Source organism: Narcine bancroftii, chromosome 3, assembly GCF_036971445.1.
Source record: "Narcine bancroftii isolate sNarBan1 chromosome 3, sNarBan1.hap1, whole genome shotgun sequence".
Classification (NCBI taxonomy): domain Eukaryota; kingdom Metazoa; phylum Chordata; class Chondrichthyes; order Torpediniformes; family Narcinidae; genus Narcine; species Narcine bancroftii.
In genome coordinates, this window is record NC_091471.1 from 40281352 (window position 1) to 40299226 (window position 17875).

The 17875-nt window shown below is 39.6% G+C and overlaps 1 protein-coding gene across 1 annotated transcript in view; it reads left to right on the plus strand.

Moving 5' to 3' along the window:
* The window catches only part of LOC138756091 (mitogen-activated protein kinase 4-like), a 95301-nt gene extending 77636 nt beyond the window's left edge, over nucleotides 1-17665 (plus strand). Inside the window, exons 2-5 of the mRNA XM_069922751.1 lie at nucleotides 2008-2152; nucleotides 5617-5778; nucleotides 10983-11184; nucleotides 16644-17665. Coding sequence (XP_069778852.1) covers nucleotides 2008-2152; nucleotides 5617-5778; nucleotides 10983-11184; nucleotides 16644-17325 — 1191 coding nt within the window. The 3' untranslated portion in view covers nucleotides 17326-17665. The remainder of the gene's footprint in view (nucleotides 1-2007; nucleotides 2153-5616; nucleotides 5779-10982; nucleotides 11185-16643) is intronic.
* The last annotated feature ends 210 nt before the right edge of the window (nucleotides 17666-17875 follow it).

The following is a 17875-nucleotide window of genomic DNA, read 5'->3' on the forward strand; positions in this document are numbered from 1 at the left end:
TATAAGTTACAACAAAACGTTAACTGTCTATTTCTGATACCCTGCAGACAGTGTCCTGACAATCTATAAGTTACACCGAAACGTTAACTGTCTATTTCTGATACGCTGCAGACAATGTCCTGACAATCTATAAGTTCCACCAAAACGTTAACTGTCTATTTCTGATACGCTGCAGACAGTGTCCTGACAATCTATAAGTTACACTGAAACGTTAACTGTCTATTTCTGATACCCTGCAGACGGTGTCCTGACAATCTATAAGTTACACCAAAACGTTAACTGTCTATTTCTGATACCCTGCAGACAGTGTCCTGACAATCTATAAGTTACACCGAAACGTTAACTGTCTATTTCTGATACGCTGCAGACAGTGTCCTGACAATCTATAAGTTACACCAAAACGTTAACTGTCTATTTCTGATACGCTGCAAACTGTGTCCTGACAATCTATAAGTTACACCGAAACGTTAACTGCCTATTTCTGATACCCTGCAGACAGTGTCCTGACAATCTATAAGTTACACCAAAACGTTAACTGTCTATTTCTGATACGCTGCAGACAGTGTCCTGACAATCTATAAGTTACACCAAAACGTTAACTGTCTATTTCTGATACCCTGCAGACAGTGTCCTGACAATCTATAAGTTACACCGAAACGTTAACTGTCTATTTCTGATACGCTGCAGACAGTGTCCTGACAATCTATAAGTTACACCGAAACGTTAACTGTCTATTTCTGATACGCTGCAGACAGTGTCCTGACAATCTATAAGTTACACCAAAACGTTAACTGTCTATTTCTGATACCCTGCAGACAGTGTCCTGACAATCTATAAGTTACACCAAAACGTTAACTGTCTATTTCTGATACCCTGCAGACAGTGTCCTGACAATCTATAAGTTACACCAAAACGTTAACTGTCTATTTCTGATACCCTGCAGACAGTGTCCTGACAATCTATAAGTTACACCAAAACGTTAACTGTCTATTTCTGATACCCTGCAGACAGTGTCCTGACAATCTATAAGTTACACCAAAACGTTAACTGTCTATTTCTGATACCCTGCAGACAGTGTCCTGACAATCTATAAGTTACACCAAAACGTTAACTGTCTATTTCTGATACCCTGCAGACAGTGTCCTGACAATCTATAAGTTACACCAAAACGTTAACTGTCTATTTCTGATACCCTGCAGACAGTGTCCTGACAATCTATAAGTTACACCAAAACGTTAACTGTCTATTTCTGATACCCTGCAGACAGTGTCCTGACAATCTATAAGTTACACCAAAACGTTAACTGTCTATTTCTGATACCCTGCAGACAGTGTCCTGACAATCTATAAGTTACACCGAAATGTTAACTGCTTATTTCTTTCCATGGATGCTGAGTGACCTGCTGAATTTCTCCAGCATTTTTGTGTATTGTGTCAACATCTTCTTGTTTACCTCTATACGGCACATGTCAGGAATGTGTAGTAGTATTCCCCATTTGCCTCCGTATGGACGCTGCTGAACCGGTGCACAGAAATTATGAGATCTTCAGGACAACAATCCTTTGTGTTTGACAGCAGTAAGTGAAATTCCATTTCATGGAAATTCTGATTTATGCCAATGGCTTGATTTATGTACTGCTTTCTGTGTACACTCTAATCTACAATCCAGTTGTATAACGTTTATATGATATCATATGTTGTACATATTTACATTCAGTGAACAGATGGGAAATGTGTGTTGTATTTATGGTTTAAATACTGCTATGGGAATACCATTTAAAAGGATTATTGTACAGAACAGATGAAATTAATTCCATCTGATTTGTAAAATATTATCGATAGCAACTTTGGTAAAGATGTGTTGTCAATTTCATGACATGTTGATGGTAAATACTTGTTCAAGACCTTAGTAATGCAGTTGTCTTACAAAACATTTTCTCAGTTCCTCATCCAATGTGAGAATCTGTGAAATTTCTCAGTGTCATGTTTTCTGCTTCTTGTGGTCCAGGGTCATCTCTCTGAAGGCTTAGTAACAAAATGGTATCGATCTCCACGTCTCCTTCTGTCACCAAACAACTATACCAAAGCCATTGACATGTGGGCTGCAGGTTGTATATTTATAGAAATGCTGACTGGAAAGATGTTGTTTGCTGGTAAGAAAGTCCTTTTGTTCATAAATGCCACCTTTCAATAACTGCCTTAAGGAGCCGCTATGTTAGTCTTGCATAGTTACATATAAAAGCTAAAAAGATTAGGAGTGAAGAGTCATTTTTTTGGTCACGCATCATAATTGAACAGAGCATCGGAACAAAATGATATGATAGGTTAAACTGTGGTTATACATATTGGACAAGTTCAGTTCTACCGCTGCTGAAGATGTTCCATAGAGACTCATAAATGCTCAATTTCTCATCTTATCTCCTTAATTAATATGGTGGTGACACTGCACTATGTATAGTTATAATTGTACAGCAGAGAAACAGGTCCTTCAGACTACCATATTATGTACAGTACAGTACAGGATTCCCTACTGTAAACCTGTTTGCCTGCCTTAGGCCTCTGTCCTTCTGTGCCTTGTCTCTTTAAGTGCTGTTCTAAATGCCTTCTGAAGGTAGTGATTGCATCCAATTCCTTTGCAGCAAATTCCAGCTCGAACAGCTCAATGGTTGGAGCACTGGTTTTGTAAACCAAGGGTCACGAGTTCATTCCTTGCTGGGTTCTCATTTCTGTGAGGGGCACTGAACAAAGTGGTGACTCTCTGTCTTCCTCGCGGTAGACAGAAGCTGCTTTTAGGTGTTCCGAGGAAGATTATGCGCCCACAGGGGCGGCTAGTGGAGTTCAGTTGGCACATTTAGGTGGCCACGGAATGGATGGCTTTCTTATGCGCCCACAGGTGCGGCTAGTGGAATTCAGTTGGCATGTTTAGGTGGCCACGGAATGGATGGCTTTCTGGCACTTAGACGTGCCAGCTGACTGCTAGCCATCTAGCAGCGAAAGCCAGCTCCTTGGGACAGTGCCGTAGTCCCGTCCACGCTGCCTTGACGTTAATTACATGCCTGACAAACAACTCAGGCATGACTTGACTCATGCTGCCGATCTCACGCCCGCCTGACTCCCGCTGCCAGTCTCTCCCCCACCCCGCTCGCCCGACTCCCGCTGCTGGTCTCGCGCCTGCCTGACTCCCGCTGCTGGTCTCTCCCCCTCACTCGCCTGACTCACCATTCGAACCAGGAGTTGATGGCTGACGACGTCACCGCGATGTCATCAGCCCGTCCCCTGGCAGCCCGGCCGCTTTCAGCTGCCACAGACTATACCCGAAGCTGGATATTATACCTCCTGGAGGAGGGTTAGGTAAGTAGACCTCCTGGCCGACTTTTCCAATTTCAGATGGCCACCCGACAGCCGCACATGAGTATAATGTGCAGCTTTACAGTCGGGTATTGTGGCCATCTGAAAGCAGCTAAAGTTAAAGAATTTCATGTATGTTACATTCTAAATGTAATGTTCCAATAATGGAACTTTTATCTTTATTTCAAATACTTTCTGTGTGGAACAAAAACCTCAGATTCTCTTTGGAACACCTTCCTCAGAACTTAAACCTGTGCTCTCATGCTGTTGATACCCCAACCACTGAAAAATGATTCTAAAGGCCTACCCTTTCTATACCTCTAGTAATGTTATATACCTTTATCGAGTCACCTTCAGGCTTCTCACCAGAAAAAAGATCCATCAGGTCTGTAGTAAAAACTTGAAGAGCTTGAGAGCTGCAGGGAGTGCAGATGGTGAGCAGTGAGAGAGAATCTCACAGAACTCCCTTCAAAGAGAGGGGGAGAACTTCTTCAGGGTAGGTAACCCTCAATGAGATGATAGAGCTTGAGCCAGTTTGTGATGATCTTTGTGGTCTGGCAGATGGAATGAAACATTGATAAATGGTGAAAAATTGCAACGTCATTCTGTGCAGAGGGACCTGAGAACACATGTACAAGAATCACAAAAAAAATTAAGGTGATTAAGAAGGCAAATTGGAGTTCATTTCTAGATTGGTGTGGCCAGCTCAGTGGATACTGTATGCAATTCTGGTCTCCTTACTTGAGATAGGGTTTAGAATTGGAGATGGTGCAATGGAGGTTTAGCAGGTTGATCCAGAAATGATCCTTATGAGCAAAGATTAAGTAGCCTGGAACTAAACATACTGGGGTTTAGAAGAATGAGAGGGGATTATTTAGAAACATAAAATTATGACAGGAATAGATAAATGGAAGCAGGAAGTTTGTTTCCACAGAGAGGTGATGTAGAACTAGGAGACATAACCTCAGGATTTGGGAAAGTAGATTTAACATAGATATGAGAAGGAGCTGCTTCTCCCAAAGAGTAGTGAATCCGTGAAGTTCTCTACCTGAAGAAACTATTGGGGCTGCCTCGTTAAATCTACTTAAGATGAAGTTGGGCAGACTTTTGAATAATTGGAGACTTAGGTATTGTGGAGAATGGGCGGGTAAGGAGCTGAGTCCGCAGCCCAATCAGCCACGATTTCATTGACTGACGGAGCAGACTCGATAGATCAGATAGACTCGTGCTGCTTCTACTTATCTTATGTTTTCAAAGCACATTTGATGTGAACACTTAAGTGCATTTAAGTCTCAAGCATACATAAAGGTTCCACTCCTGAAAACTGTCCATAAGCTAATTTATCCCTGTCATAAACGTTCATTTTCTATGGCTATCCATATCATATTGCTCTGCATACATTTCCTAAAATTCTTTCATTTCATCGAATATCCACCTTAAGGCTACCGATTATTAAATTAATAGAACATGTACCCAGTTGTTGATGAATCTTGCAAGACACTTTATTATTACTAATATAGTAATGAAAAATTCTTCGACAATATAAGGGAGGATTTGTGTAAAGTTGGACTCCCTGTTTCTCCATATAATCTGACCATTTCGTGCTTCCTGCAAGTGGTGCTTATCAGGAATGAAGACTGTTTACCAGCTGAGTTTGTGTTGATCTCATCCTTTGTGTCCATGAACAGGTCATTCTGCCTATTCCCATTTTTGATTTTGTTCTGCAGTGCTTGTTAGTAACTGTGCAGCTGGCCTTTACATGAGCAGGTTTGTCCTGATATTCTGTTGAACTATGATGCCATATCGAAAAAAAATCACAGAGAAATCACTTTTCTTCTTTTTCATTGCCTATAACACAGTAGAAGTGGATTCCAGCCATTGAAACCCATGTGGCACATATCAACTCTGTTTTTGGAGGGTGGGAGGAAATCGGAGCACCTGGGCACTGGGAGAAAGAACAAACTCATTACAGACAACACTGGATTCTAACCTTTCCCTACATATTGTGAGCAGGGTTTAGAGGGCAAAACTGGGTAGGAATGACAGCTTGAATCCTGACAGGACCATAGGTGAATTGGTGTGACCTCTTTTCTACATGTAAAATCAACTGAGGTAAAATTTAGTGTAGGAGAGTTCTTGGCCACAAATAGTGGAGTGGTCCCTGGCAATATATATTTTTGCTTTAAATTCTGATCTGTATATGGTCAATAGTGATGAATACAATGAACCAACTTTAATATTTTAATTTCTTGCCTGTTTTTCTTCATAGGTGTACATGAGCTGGAGCAGATGCAATTGATCCTGAAAACAATTCCTGTCCTCCGAGAGGAGGACAAGCAGGAGTTGCTCCGTGTCATGCCAGCCTACATCAGCCCAAAGTGGGAGGTAACCAAACCCCTAAGGGATCTATTTCCTGAAGGAAATGTGGAAGGTAAATCAGTTGTAGAAAATAAGACTGGTCATATTTTTTTCATATATGAGATCTCTTCAGGTGTCAAGAGGTTCTCTACTGGAAGAGGGTAAGGAAGAAAGAGAAGGGTGGAGCACGTGGCAAAGAGTTTGAAGAGACTACTGTTCTTGTATATGTAGTGCTATTGTAATCTGTCCCCCTTACATCACGAGATGAATCTCATAACAGTTAGACAGCAGAAATGTACTGTTTCTGTGCAAGTTGACACAGCTGTTTCTGGAGGATGATCTTGATGACTGACGAGGAATGTAAAAGAAATAAATAATTGTGCTTTTATGCCAAAATAAGAAAGAGGAGCAGGGGTAGCACACAAGGCCTCTTGAGCCTAACCTACCATTCAATAAGATCTTGGGGCTCGTTTCCTTTACCCTGTACCTTCAAATTCTGATGTGTCCAAAAATATGTCACTCAACAAAAATCATGACTGAGGATTAAAGTTCTCTGAAGTAGAAAATTCCAAAGATTTACTAACCTTTATGTCAGGAAATTACTCTTCATTTCAGCCCAAAAATAGCTGATCCCATTCTCCTGGGTGCATGACTTCTTATTTTGTCTTAGACTCATTTTCTAAGCTCCATACCTTCTTTGTTGAGTGAACTCTCCTTCAGAAATAAAAATAATGAATTAACCCTCCATTGACTCCAAGACAGTTCATCCTTCTTCAGATAGTAAGACCAAAATTGCACACATTCCTCCAAAATAATAATACATTGTGACAAAAGCCCTAATAATTTGAGAAAGACTTTTTTAATATTTCAACCTCCTTGCAGTCAAATCAACAAGCCATTTATTTGCTTTATGAATTGCTTATGCTATAAATAAAACAATAATGTATTATTGAAGTAACACACAAGGCTTCTCAGTATACAGTCATTAGTTAGTTATTGCTTAAGAAGTATCCCATTTGCCTACGAAACTCATAAGAGTAATGGAGGGTTGCAGTACTGAAACAGACCCTTTGGCCCACTAAGTCTATGCCCAGATTTTACATGAATCCTACCCTAACCTATTTTACTCTTTTACTCACCCTGTATTCACATCAATTCTTCCCTGGATTCTGCCACTTATTTACACACCCTACAGTGGGCAATTAACTTAGCACATGTTTTTAGCATTAAAGCAGAGCATATAGTGGAAAGGCATGTGGCCACTGAACTTAGCACTGGAGATCAGGATAGACAACCTTCCTTTCCGCTTGCTAAATCTCTGTCCCTTTACAATTGCTCTGGCTTTGCTTCTTAGCTTGCTTCCTAACTCCTGCACTATTTCAATTAAGTGTAAAGATTAAAACCTCATGTTTTTTATTTTATGGCTATCCCTTTAAGGAAAATTGTTATTTCTCGTGTTACCATAGTTACTATGGCATCATAAGTTGTAATATTCGGGTGAACGGGGAGTTTGCGTTCAGTCTTTGAAGAACCATGGAGGAGGCGTAAGCATTGAAATACTTTTTAAATTCATCCTATCTCATCATGTTATTTCATCTCTTATCATCTTAATCATCTCCTATTATTGTTTTATATCATTATTATACAGAATGCTTTATTTACTCAAGTTAAGAAAATCTCAATGTTTTATCAACAAATTAAAGTTATGCACAATGTTTTATCAACGAAGTTTGGTTTATTGGAATGATAAGGTTATAATTCAGAATATTGAAGCTGATGTTTCCATGTTTTGGAATTGAAAATTACTAGAACTTGGAAAGTGTCGTCTACATTAAGAAACTAAAGATGTATCTGGATGATCTTGAATTTAACCAGTGGCTGAGAATTAGAAAGATTTACACCCCTCTCTAAGTGAAAAGCCTTTTCCATCAAACGCCTTATATCAACCATAACAAATGTCCTTCTATCAAAATATAATAAGTACTATTGGCAATGGAGTGTTCAGTGGGAGAAAAGAAATAACATAAAATCTGGGCCTGAACTTCATTAAAATAATTGTTAAAATAAAGATAGAAATGATTAGAGGTGGAAATATTGTGGAATTATGGCAATACAGAGGCTATGACTTTGCACAGTGCCTGAGAGATCAGTACTGGGGTCCTGATTGATTACAATCTTCAATAGTCTGGAAAAGAGGAATGAAGTAGATCTTATCTATTCTTGCTGATGGCACAAAGCTGAGCGGCAGTGTGGGTTGTGGAGAATTGTAGACTAGCTTCAGGGAGATGAAGACAGGAGAAATGAATGGGTGGGGATATAACAGATGGAATATAATGTGGGAGAAAAGTAGTTATGCACTTTAACAGTAAAATAATAAAAATGCATGGTATTTTTTTTAAATGGGTTGATATTAGTCGTATTCAAAAGAACTTTAGAGTCCATACATAATATTGGTATAATGCCTTCTTGCAAAGTGGTCTGAGCAAAGAGTATATTTTAAAAGTTCTGGTGAAACCTGGAATACTTTGTCTAATACTGGTCTTCCAAATTTAGGATGAATACACTTCCAATAGAGTGCAACCCATTGATTCCCCAAATTGGTTGTGGAGCTGGGGGAACTTGCTACAAGGAGAGTTATAAACCCCTTTCACGCTGACACCTTGTCCTAGGAATTGATGACCAATCTACCAGTTAAGGGTCCAGAGTGAAAGCTCTTTAATCAGCACAGGGGTGTCATCAGATGCCGGAGATGATATTACCTAGTAGGTATTATTATCCCCGGCATCTGATGACGTCCGTGCGCTGATTAGTCCAATGTGAAAGGGACACTAGGTATCCTCGGACAAATTGGTGATGTGGTGATGATGTCTTTGTGTGAGCGCTGGAATGTGGAGAAAAGAAAAGATTAAAAAGAAGCTATAAACTTTGTCGACCTCTATAAACTTCTAAAGGACCATGGGAAAGTCGCACTAGAAGAGAGGGAGAGTGTGAGTGAGAGAGAGAGAGAGAGAGAGAGAGAGAGAGAGAGAGAGAGAGAGAGAGCGATGGCAGATCTGCCCTCCCAGAATTCTGTGCGGCAGAGAAACCCCTCCATACAACCTTTTCCCTGCCTCACAGAATAATAGGAGGGCAGGACCATCATCACTTTTTTCCAGTCTTTATAAATCGTGTGGCTATATTTTCTAATGGTCTTTTATAAATTTATAAAAGTTTATATAGATCAGCACAACAGCAGAGTCTGAAGGGCTCATACGGTGCTGTACATAATGTTTAATTATGTTATAATTAGGCATTATTAATTTTGTTTGAATACAAGATCATAATACATTGATCAGGATTTAGGGCAGGTCCAGCATCACTCGATGCGTCACTCAGACATCACCAGTGGAGGGTAGAATCCCGTATCCCCGGGAATGCCTTGTGAGGATTGCGAAAGAACACAGAGAACCAGTAAACAGTGGTCCAGTGTGAAAGGCAAAAACAGCTTCCTTAACCGGATTACTAAACAGCCAGTACTGGTAGCCAGTGTGTAAAGGGCTATAGAGTGATACAGCACTGAGGCAGGCCATTTAGGCCAAAGTGTCTAAACTTAACTAGGGGCCTTCCTGAGCTGGTTCCATTTGTCTGAATTTGGCCTATATTCCTTTAAACTTTTCCTATCCATGAATCTGCCTAAATGTATTTTGTTGTAATTGTACCTGCCACCTCCTCAAGCTGCTCGTTCCATATAACCACCACCCTCTGTGAAAATCTTACTCATTAGGTCCCTTTTAAGTGTTCCCCCTCTAACCATTGAAACTATGCCCTGTAATTTTAGATTCACCTACCCTGGGAAAAATACTGTGACCATTCTTCTTACCTAGGCCTCTCGTGATTTTGTAAACTCCTATCAGGTCATTGTTTGGCCTCCTTCACTCCAGGGAAAACAGCTCCAGCCTATTCAATTTCGTCTTATAACTCAAGTCTTCCAGTCCTGGCAACATTCTTGTGAATATTTTCTGCACCTCCTCTGGCTAAATTGTATGCTTCCTATAATAAAGAGACAAGGAGAGCACTCAATTTTTTGAATTAAAATGGTGCATGTGCAGCTCGGGTTTCAGTTCACATACAGCAATGTCAATGCAATGGTCAAATTAAATCGCCTGATTAAATTAGTCACATCACCTGAATCTCTGAACAACTCCTCCAGACGCACCATTGATGTCAACATTCATCATTGTGTAGTACATTAACTGCTCTGTTGAAGACCACAAGAAACAGCAGAGCGTTGTGAAAACAGGTCAGACTATCAAATTCCCTACCCCTCCATCAACCCTGTCTACACTTCCCACTGCCTCAGAATAGGAGTCAACATATTAAAGAGCTCATCCCATATTGGCCACACTCTCTTCCTCCTCTCTGTTAGGAAAAAGATTCATGAATGTGAGATCACACACCACCAGATTTAAGGAATATTTCTTTCCCACTGCCATGAGATTCCTGAACAAACCTTGTATCAGTTAAATAATGTGACCTTTGCTTCATTCATACTGATCTTTCTCAGTAATGTTGCATTTCTGTTTTGGTTACGGTATGATGTATGGGGTGACCAGCTGGATTGCATGCAAAATGAACTTTCTCACTACACTTTTGTACAAGTAACAATAATCTTGAATTTAAATTTGTTGGAGCCATTATTTTTTTACTTCAGAGGTTGAATTGATCTGCATTCTGGCTGAAGTGAGTTAAAAAGGGTCTCATTGACTTGACTAGTTCAGAAATTCTGCTATCTCATCCTGAACCCAAAACAGTCAACATCTCACCGCTGTCAGCAGAAAATTGCAATGAATGAAATGGTTATCAATTTTGTTGCACATTAACAGTGACTACAATTCAGAACTAGCATATTGGTTGTCCTGAAAGCAATAAAGCTTCTTTATAAACATTGTCCTGAAAGCAATAAAGCTTCTTTATAAACATGTTATATTGATGAATACATTTTTCTTTGTTTAGTGTATTTGCAAAAAGTAACACAGTATATGTACAAGGCAACAATTCAAATAGCAAAAGAAATTGCACAAAATATTTGACAGATCTTCTCTACTGAGGAACAAAACCATTCAAGCTTTTTTTTACTCAAATCAATGTACATTCAGGAACTGAGTAAACATCTATTGCACATGGTCAAACAAGTCTTGTTTGTCATTTTTATCAACATAGCAGCTATAGGAAAGAATTTGTGTTGATACAATCAGTACAATGTTTGCTAAAGTAACTGATATTATCTGCTTGAAACAGCCATCGATTTCCTGGAAAAGATCTTGACATTTAATTCTATGGATCGATTAACTGCTGAAGAGGGGTTAGCGCATTTCTTTATGAGCCCTTACTCCTGCCCACAGGATGAACCAGTATCTCAGCACCCATTCAGAATCGAAGACGAGATAGATGATATACTGCTAATGGAAGCAAGTCAGAGCCAGATGTCCAACTGGGAGAGGTAAAGTAATGAATTATATTATAAAAATAAACCTGATTAAAAAAAGGCTTTTCTTTCTGATTATTTTATTATTACTTATTGATGCATGATCAATTGTATAAAGATTAAAAGTTGCCGAAACTGAAGGCTTTTTTTGGCAAGAGATGGACAACATTCCTGTGTTGATCACTCAACACTCAACAGTCACACTGACCCGGACTTGAACTGGGGGCAGGCTTGTGGCATGACAGCCTTTATGGGGAAGAAAGGGGAAGAGTCACACGTCGGCCAATGAGAGCAGGGTCAAACATAAAAGGTCATGTTATTTGCATATAATGAATAGTAGTTTCACCACACTTATAATGGTTATATTTTTGTTAAAAGATAGGGTGCATATTTACATCTTTAGCTCTCTTCAAAAACAATTCTTGGTCTCAGAAAGAATTAGAATTAATGTAACAGGCTGAGAGGACCCCAAAACCCAGCAGCAATAGAAATTCAACAAGACAAATGGTTACTTTAACAAAAGTTGCTTTTAATTATCTTTAAACAAAAAAAAACATGATCAGACTTTAACTTAACCTAGCTTAACCCCCTTCTAATTCTAAGTGCATGTGTATTTAATGTGTGTAAGTTCAGAAAAGTTCTTTGATTCATGGTCCAATCTCACTTCTCATTCCTCCAAGTTCATCGGTATCAGGCAATTCTTATACCGTGCACAGAATTTAACATTTATGAATTTTCACCAAGCTCTGGTGTTTAAAAAAAATTGGTTACCGCTCAGGAAGGTTCTCATAAATTTCAGAGAGAGATTTGTTGTTCATTGGACACACACAAACTGATTCTCTCCGATCAGCCACTTCAATGTCTTGCTGAAGAAGCTTTCCCCATCAGAGTTTTCCAAATGATACCCTCTTATTTTCCAGGTCATACAGAGTTCCTTTTTGTTTCCCTTATTCCAGCCATTTCCTCTTGTATGGACCACATGGGTTGTTTCAACAAGCTGACCTCAGAACTCACAGCCCATCTTCAAAATGGGGTTTTAAACAAGCTGCCAGCTTGCCATGCTGCAGAAACCAGTTTGTTCTCTCTTTCTCTTTCTCTCTCTCTCTCTCTCAAAAAGCCTGTTTAGTCTCCTCTCTCTCTCTCAGCTTGCAAAACCTTCTTAGAACAGCAAACTGCATTCAGACAGATTGCAGCACCGGACCCAAACTTCTGAGTCTGTTCGTCTTGCTTTCAAAACAATGATTCATCACTCCATGGCATGTCCAATTAACACCTACTTGTGAAGTCTCTATAGGCATTCTTCAAAGTTTTTGCAAAGGCACTCAGAGCCTGGACTGTCTGGCTTGAGCAGAGCTCTTGCATTTTAAGTGAGATCTGTTTTGTAAAGTGTTTGTATCTGTGGCCTACACTACTCCCACAATCTATCTCCTTCAAAAACTTATCTATACACAATAGAAAATATGATGTAATCCGTCGCATTAGGGACGTGGTGATTCAGAGACAAAAACTAGAAGAAAGGGGAACAGAATATGAGAAGCTCAGAGCTCTTCATTATCTGAACCAGATAACTTTGCTAAACGGTATACTAACAACAACCTCACACTCATTGTTACCAAAACCAAGGAGCTGATTGTGGACTTGAGGAGGGAAAACCCAGAGATGTATAATCCAGTGATCATTGGGGGATCAGAGATGGAGAGGGACCTTACCTGGACCAGCTCTCGCTGCTGCCATCTGGAAAGAGGCAAGCTTCAGGATCAGTGGCTCCCCCTCCACCATCAGACTCTGAAACAACAATCTCAATCAGAGACTCGTTTAAGGCCTCTTACTGTGCACATTATTTATTATTGAAGATTTTCTTCATTGCAGTCAGATTGTTTACACTTTTTTCTTTGCTTACATTTCTCTCTTTTGTATATGTATCTTTTCCTTGAGTACATTTTTTTTGCACTATTGATAAGTAGAAATAACTCCTGGCCTTCAGGAAAAATAATCTCAGGGTTGTATGTAATGTCAAATATGTATTCTGACAATAAATCTGAACATTGAACAATAATGCTATTAAAAGTACATTTCATTGGAACAGTGGGGGGTACTTGGTGAAGGGTAGATCTTGGGGATCATAAAATTTTCGTTCAGTCACGAATCCATGTTAATTTATGAGACTAACCAAACTCGATATACTGAAGTCAATAAACTAAGCAAGATAAAATAGAAGTGAATAAGTACTCTAATTGGAATTTGAGGAAAAAAGTGTGCCATAATGAACACAGGATGACAGCCAATTTTTACCCAGAGAAGTGTGAATCTGTGGAATGCTCCGCCACAGAGGGTGGTAGAGGCCGATTCGCTGATTATGTTCAAAAGAGAGTTAGATAAGACTCTAGTGGGCAAAGGAGTTAAGGGTTATGGGGATAAGGCTGGAAAGGGGTACTGATGGTAGTGATCAGCCATGATCTGTAAAATGGCGGTGCTGGCTCGACGGGCCGAAGGGCCTACTCCAGCTCCTATTGTCTATTGTCTATTAATTTCATACACTCAGGCCTTTAGGACAGAGGAAAGTTTTTAAAGGGAGATGAGATTTTCCCTATTTGATGTGATGAATCTTCTTCTTCTTGCTATCCATCCCTTAGGATGATGATGGTTCCTTTCAGTCCATTTGTGTGGTTTAATATGAGGATACCCCGCTCCTCAGAAAGGAACAGCATGTGCGTGAATGGATTTAAGCGAGTAGGGGTTGTACAGGTCCAGATCCACCCTCGTGACATCCCCTCCCGGATCCAGCAGCATGGTGAGGTCCAAAAGAGCTGGGGAAAGTTCTGTGGTAGTGAATGGTATCACAGGTAGACAGAGTTTTGGCATCTTGATCTTCCTAAATCAAAGTATTGAGTACAGGAGTTGGGATATTATGGTGAGGTTGTATATAACATTGGTGAGGCCAAATTTGGAGTATTGTGTCCAGTTCTGGTCACCATACTGCAGGAAGAATATCAGTAAGACTGAAAGAGTGGAGAGAAGATTTACTAGGATGTTGCTGGGTTTCCAGGAGTTAAGTTACAGAGAAAGATTAATCAGGTTACGATTTTATTCCATGGAGCATAGAAGAATGAGGGGAGATTTGATAGAGGTTTACAAAGTTATGAGAGGTAGAGACAGAGTAAATGTGTGTTGGTTCTTTCCACTTAGATTAGGAGAGATAAATACGAGGACATGGCTTTAGGGTGAAAGAGGAAAGTTTAGGAGGAACATTATGAGCAACTTTTTCACTCGGCAAGTGGTGGGAGTGTGGAACAAGTTACCATCTTACATGGTAAATGCGGGCTCACTCTGAAGTTTTAAAAATAAACTGGATAGATACATGGATGGAAGAGGTCTAGAGAGCTATGGAATAGGTGCAGGTCAGTGGGACCAGCAGTATGTTTTCGGCTCAAACTAGAAAGGCCAAATGGCCTGTTTTCTGTGCTATAGGTGGTGTCTGCCTGTCCCGCATCGGACTTGTCAGCCACAAACGAGCCTGCAGCTGACGTGGACATTACCCCTCCATAAATCTTCGTCCGTGAAGCCAAGCCAAAGAAAGGTGGTTCTATGAAACCATTACAATTTGACATCACTTAATTTACATTCAAATATCAATTTTGCCATAAGTTATCTTAAAAGACACCTTGTCTTTATGGAGAAGAGTACCCTAACTTCTTGTTAATTTTGGCTACATGTATACCAACCCTGTTGTTTCCTATTTTTGGGTAATTAAAATAAAGTCCAGCATGAAATATTTGTATACACATTTATACCTCAATGCACAAGTATAATTAATTATGTCAAAAATCTCACAAGGAATGTAAACACAATTCATTGCTGCAGAAAATTATTGTTAACATTCTGACATTTGTATTATCAGCTACAGTGTCATCTTTCCCAGGCAACACATTAACATCTGGTTACAGTTTCCAGTTAAAAAAAAACTCCTTAATCATTCCTGGAAATATTTTATACTCCAGAAATTGTCCCATCTGCTCTGGTGTTATCTCTTACAAATATTCTTTCGTATTTTTAATCTACCATGATATGCATCTTCATTTCTGCTCTATGGTCCATTAACAATCTGTATGCCTTTAACTGAGAAGCCTTTGTCATTGCAAGTGGTCTTGTGAGATCAACTTTCCTCAATGGAAAGCTTTGCCACGGGAAAGAAAAACAGGAAATGCTGTAAAATTATGGGCAGAGGACCTGTTCTGTGTTGCAATGTTCTGTGATCTAACATTTAAGGTTTGATACCTTTTTGAAAATGAGGAGAGAAGACATGTTTCTTTTCAGTAGAAAAAGTGGGGAGGGTTGGATAGGTCAAAGCAAATATCTCTTGGAACAAACCAGATTTGTTAATGTGATTGATTTAAGCAAATTGTAAAGTGCTGGTGTTATGTACTGCAAGATGCAGGGCTGTGGGACATGTCCAGTGAGAGATTCTACTTATTGCAGGAGAAAAACAGCCAAAATCACAGCTGGAAGTCAAGCAGAAATAGTCTGTACTGGTACAGTCAGAAAGGAGAGCGAGTTACCCAGAGATTGACATTGAGCCTGGAAAGCTGCAACATGACGTGTTGTTCCTCATGCTACCTTTATGTATTGTTGCAACAGTGCAGGAGGCCACAGACAGGTCAGGGTGAGAGTGGGATAGAAAATTAAAGTAACATTTTCTCTTTTTCTCTGTTCTGATGAAAGGTCTTGGATCTGAAATGTTAAACTTGTTTGTTTTTCCACTTTTGACCAGCTGAGTTTCTCCAGCTTTGTGTTTTTACTTGACACTCTGTGTTTCTAGCAATTTGTGCTTTCTTTTCAGATTTCCAACACCTTCACTTTATTTTTAATGTTCACAGAAAATGCCTTCTTTGCCACCCTGCATGTCCGCAATACCACTTTCATGGAACGATGTAGCAGCACTCCCAAATGCCTTTTATAAATCAAGGCACAACTTTAGACAACTCCAATTTTCTGACACCTCACCCATGCTTAATGATGATGTAAACATCTTTGCCAGGGTTGCTACAATTTCTTCCCTAGCTTCACAAATGTTGTGGGATACATGTAATCAGGTTCTGTAGTTTACCTACCTTTATGCATTTTGATGTCTCCAGCACATTCTCTTCTGTAACATGGACCTCTCTTGAAGACATCATGATTTATGGTTCACTAACCTCCATAACTTTCTCCACTGTAAGTACAAATGAGAAATACCAACAAGAAAATGGGTATTTCCTTAAACCAGGACAGAAATCAATGACTTCTTCTTTCCAATTCCTCGCAATTTCAGTAGCTTTATTAGAAACATAGTTTCTATTATTTAATGAAGAGATACCCAATTAAAGAAAATTATCTAACATCTGGACCTGTAAGCTTTCCCAATAAAGAGCAAAATCAATATCAGGATATCACAGCTTCACTCTAATGTAATCACAATTAATGTGTTTTTGTTGCAGATATCACGATAGCTTCTCTTCTGACTTGGAATGGTTCCGGGACAAATATGGAGATATGGATGAAGTGCAGAGAGATCCACGTGCTACATCAAAAGCTGTTGCAGAGGATGTGCAGATTGACCCACGTAAATATTCACAGAGCAGCTCTGAGAGACTCCTGGAGCAGTCTCACACATCAATGGATCGAATGTGTGAAATGGATTACGGACGATCGTGTGATTACAAAATCGGATCACCCTCTTATCTGGATAGACTACTATGGAGGGACAACAAACCCCACCATTATTCTGAACCCAAGCTCATTTTGGATTTATCTCATAGGAAAAGAACAGCAACTGCTTCGTGTGTGGCTGTTTCACTGGATGAAGGGAAATGTGACCTCCTTTTAAAAGTCTCAGACTATAAGAATGGATGTCCTTTAAAAATTGATTGTTCCAGCTCACTGCCAAACATTCAGGAAAGGAGTCAGCCTTCATCTCCTCGCACTTTGGCATCTTCAGAAATATCAAATGGAGGAGGCTCCCAGTTTGATTTTGATGTCTTTATATCCAGAGCCTTGAAGCTTTGTGGGAAACAAGAAGAGCTAGCTGATAGCAAATTGAATGATTTGAATGGCACTTGCATGTCAGAACATAATAATGAAATAGTGCAGGCAGAAGTTAATGCAAAGGAGAGATGGTAAATTATATTGTTTGATATTGTTGCGGCTGCTTCAATAGGGTTTCAGTTCATAAAGACGCCATTTCAACAAAACAAGTAGAATAACCTAATGGAAGTTATTCTGGAAAATTAATTCCAAATCAGAATCATCGCTTCACCCATTGGAAGGTAGCTATAGTAAACACAGATGACTTGTTAAACAATGTGATGACTAATAACTATACTTCAGCTTGCATTTTTGTGTATTCCCACGCAACGTACTTGTCACCATCTGCTGATAGTTTGAATTACTCTTCCTGAAAAAACAATAACTTTAAGTGATGCATGCACTCAATGGTTACATTTTGGTTCATATTAATGAATTTGGGGCAATAACATGGTCATTGTGTATTTTTGTTCTCAATAGTTCTTTCGCTCTTTGATGCCTTGTTCGTTTGGTCTGTCCAATTGAGGCTCTCTGTCGTGTTGATCTGAGTTTGTTTCCAAGTGAATATTTCATGTCTGTCAATTTCCAGTGAAGACCCACCTGAAGGATTTCAGATTCAATTCCTGCCTTCCCATAGTACATCATA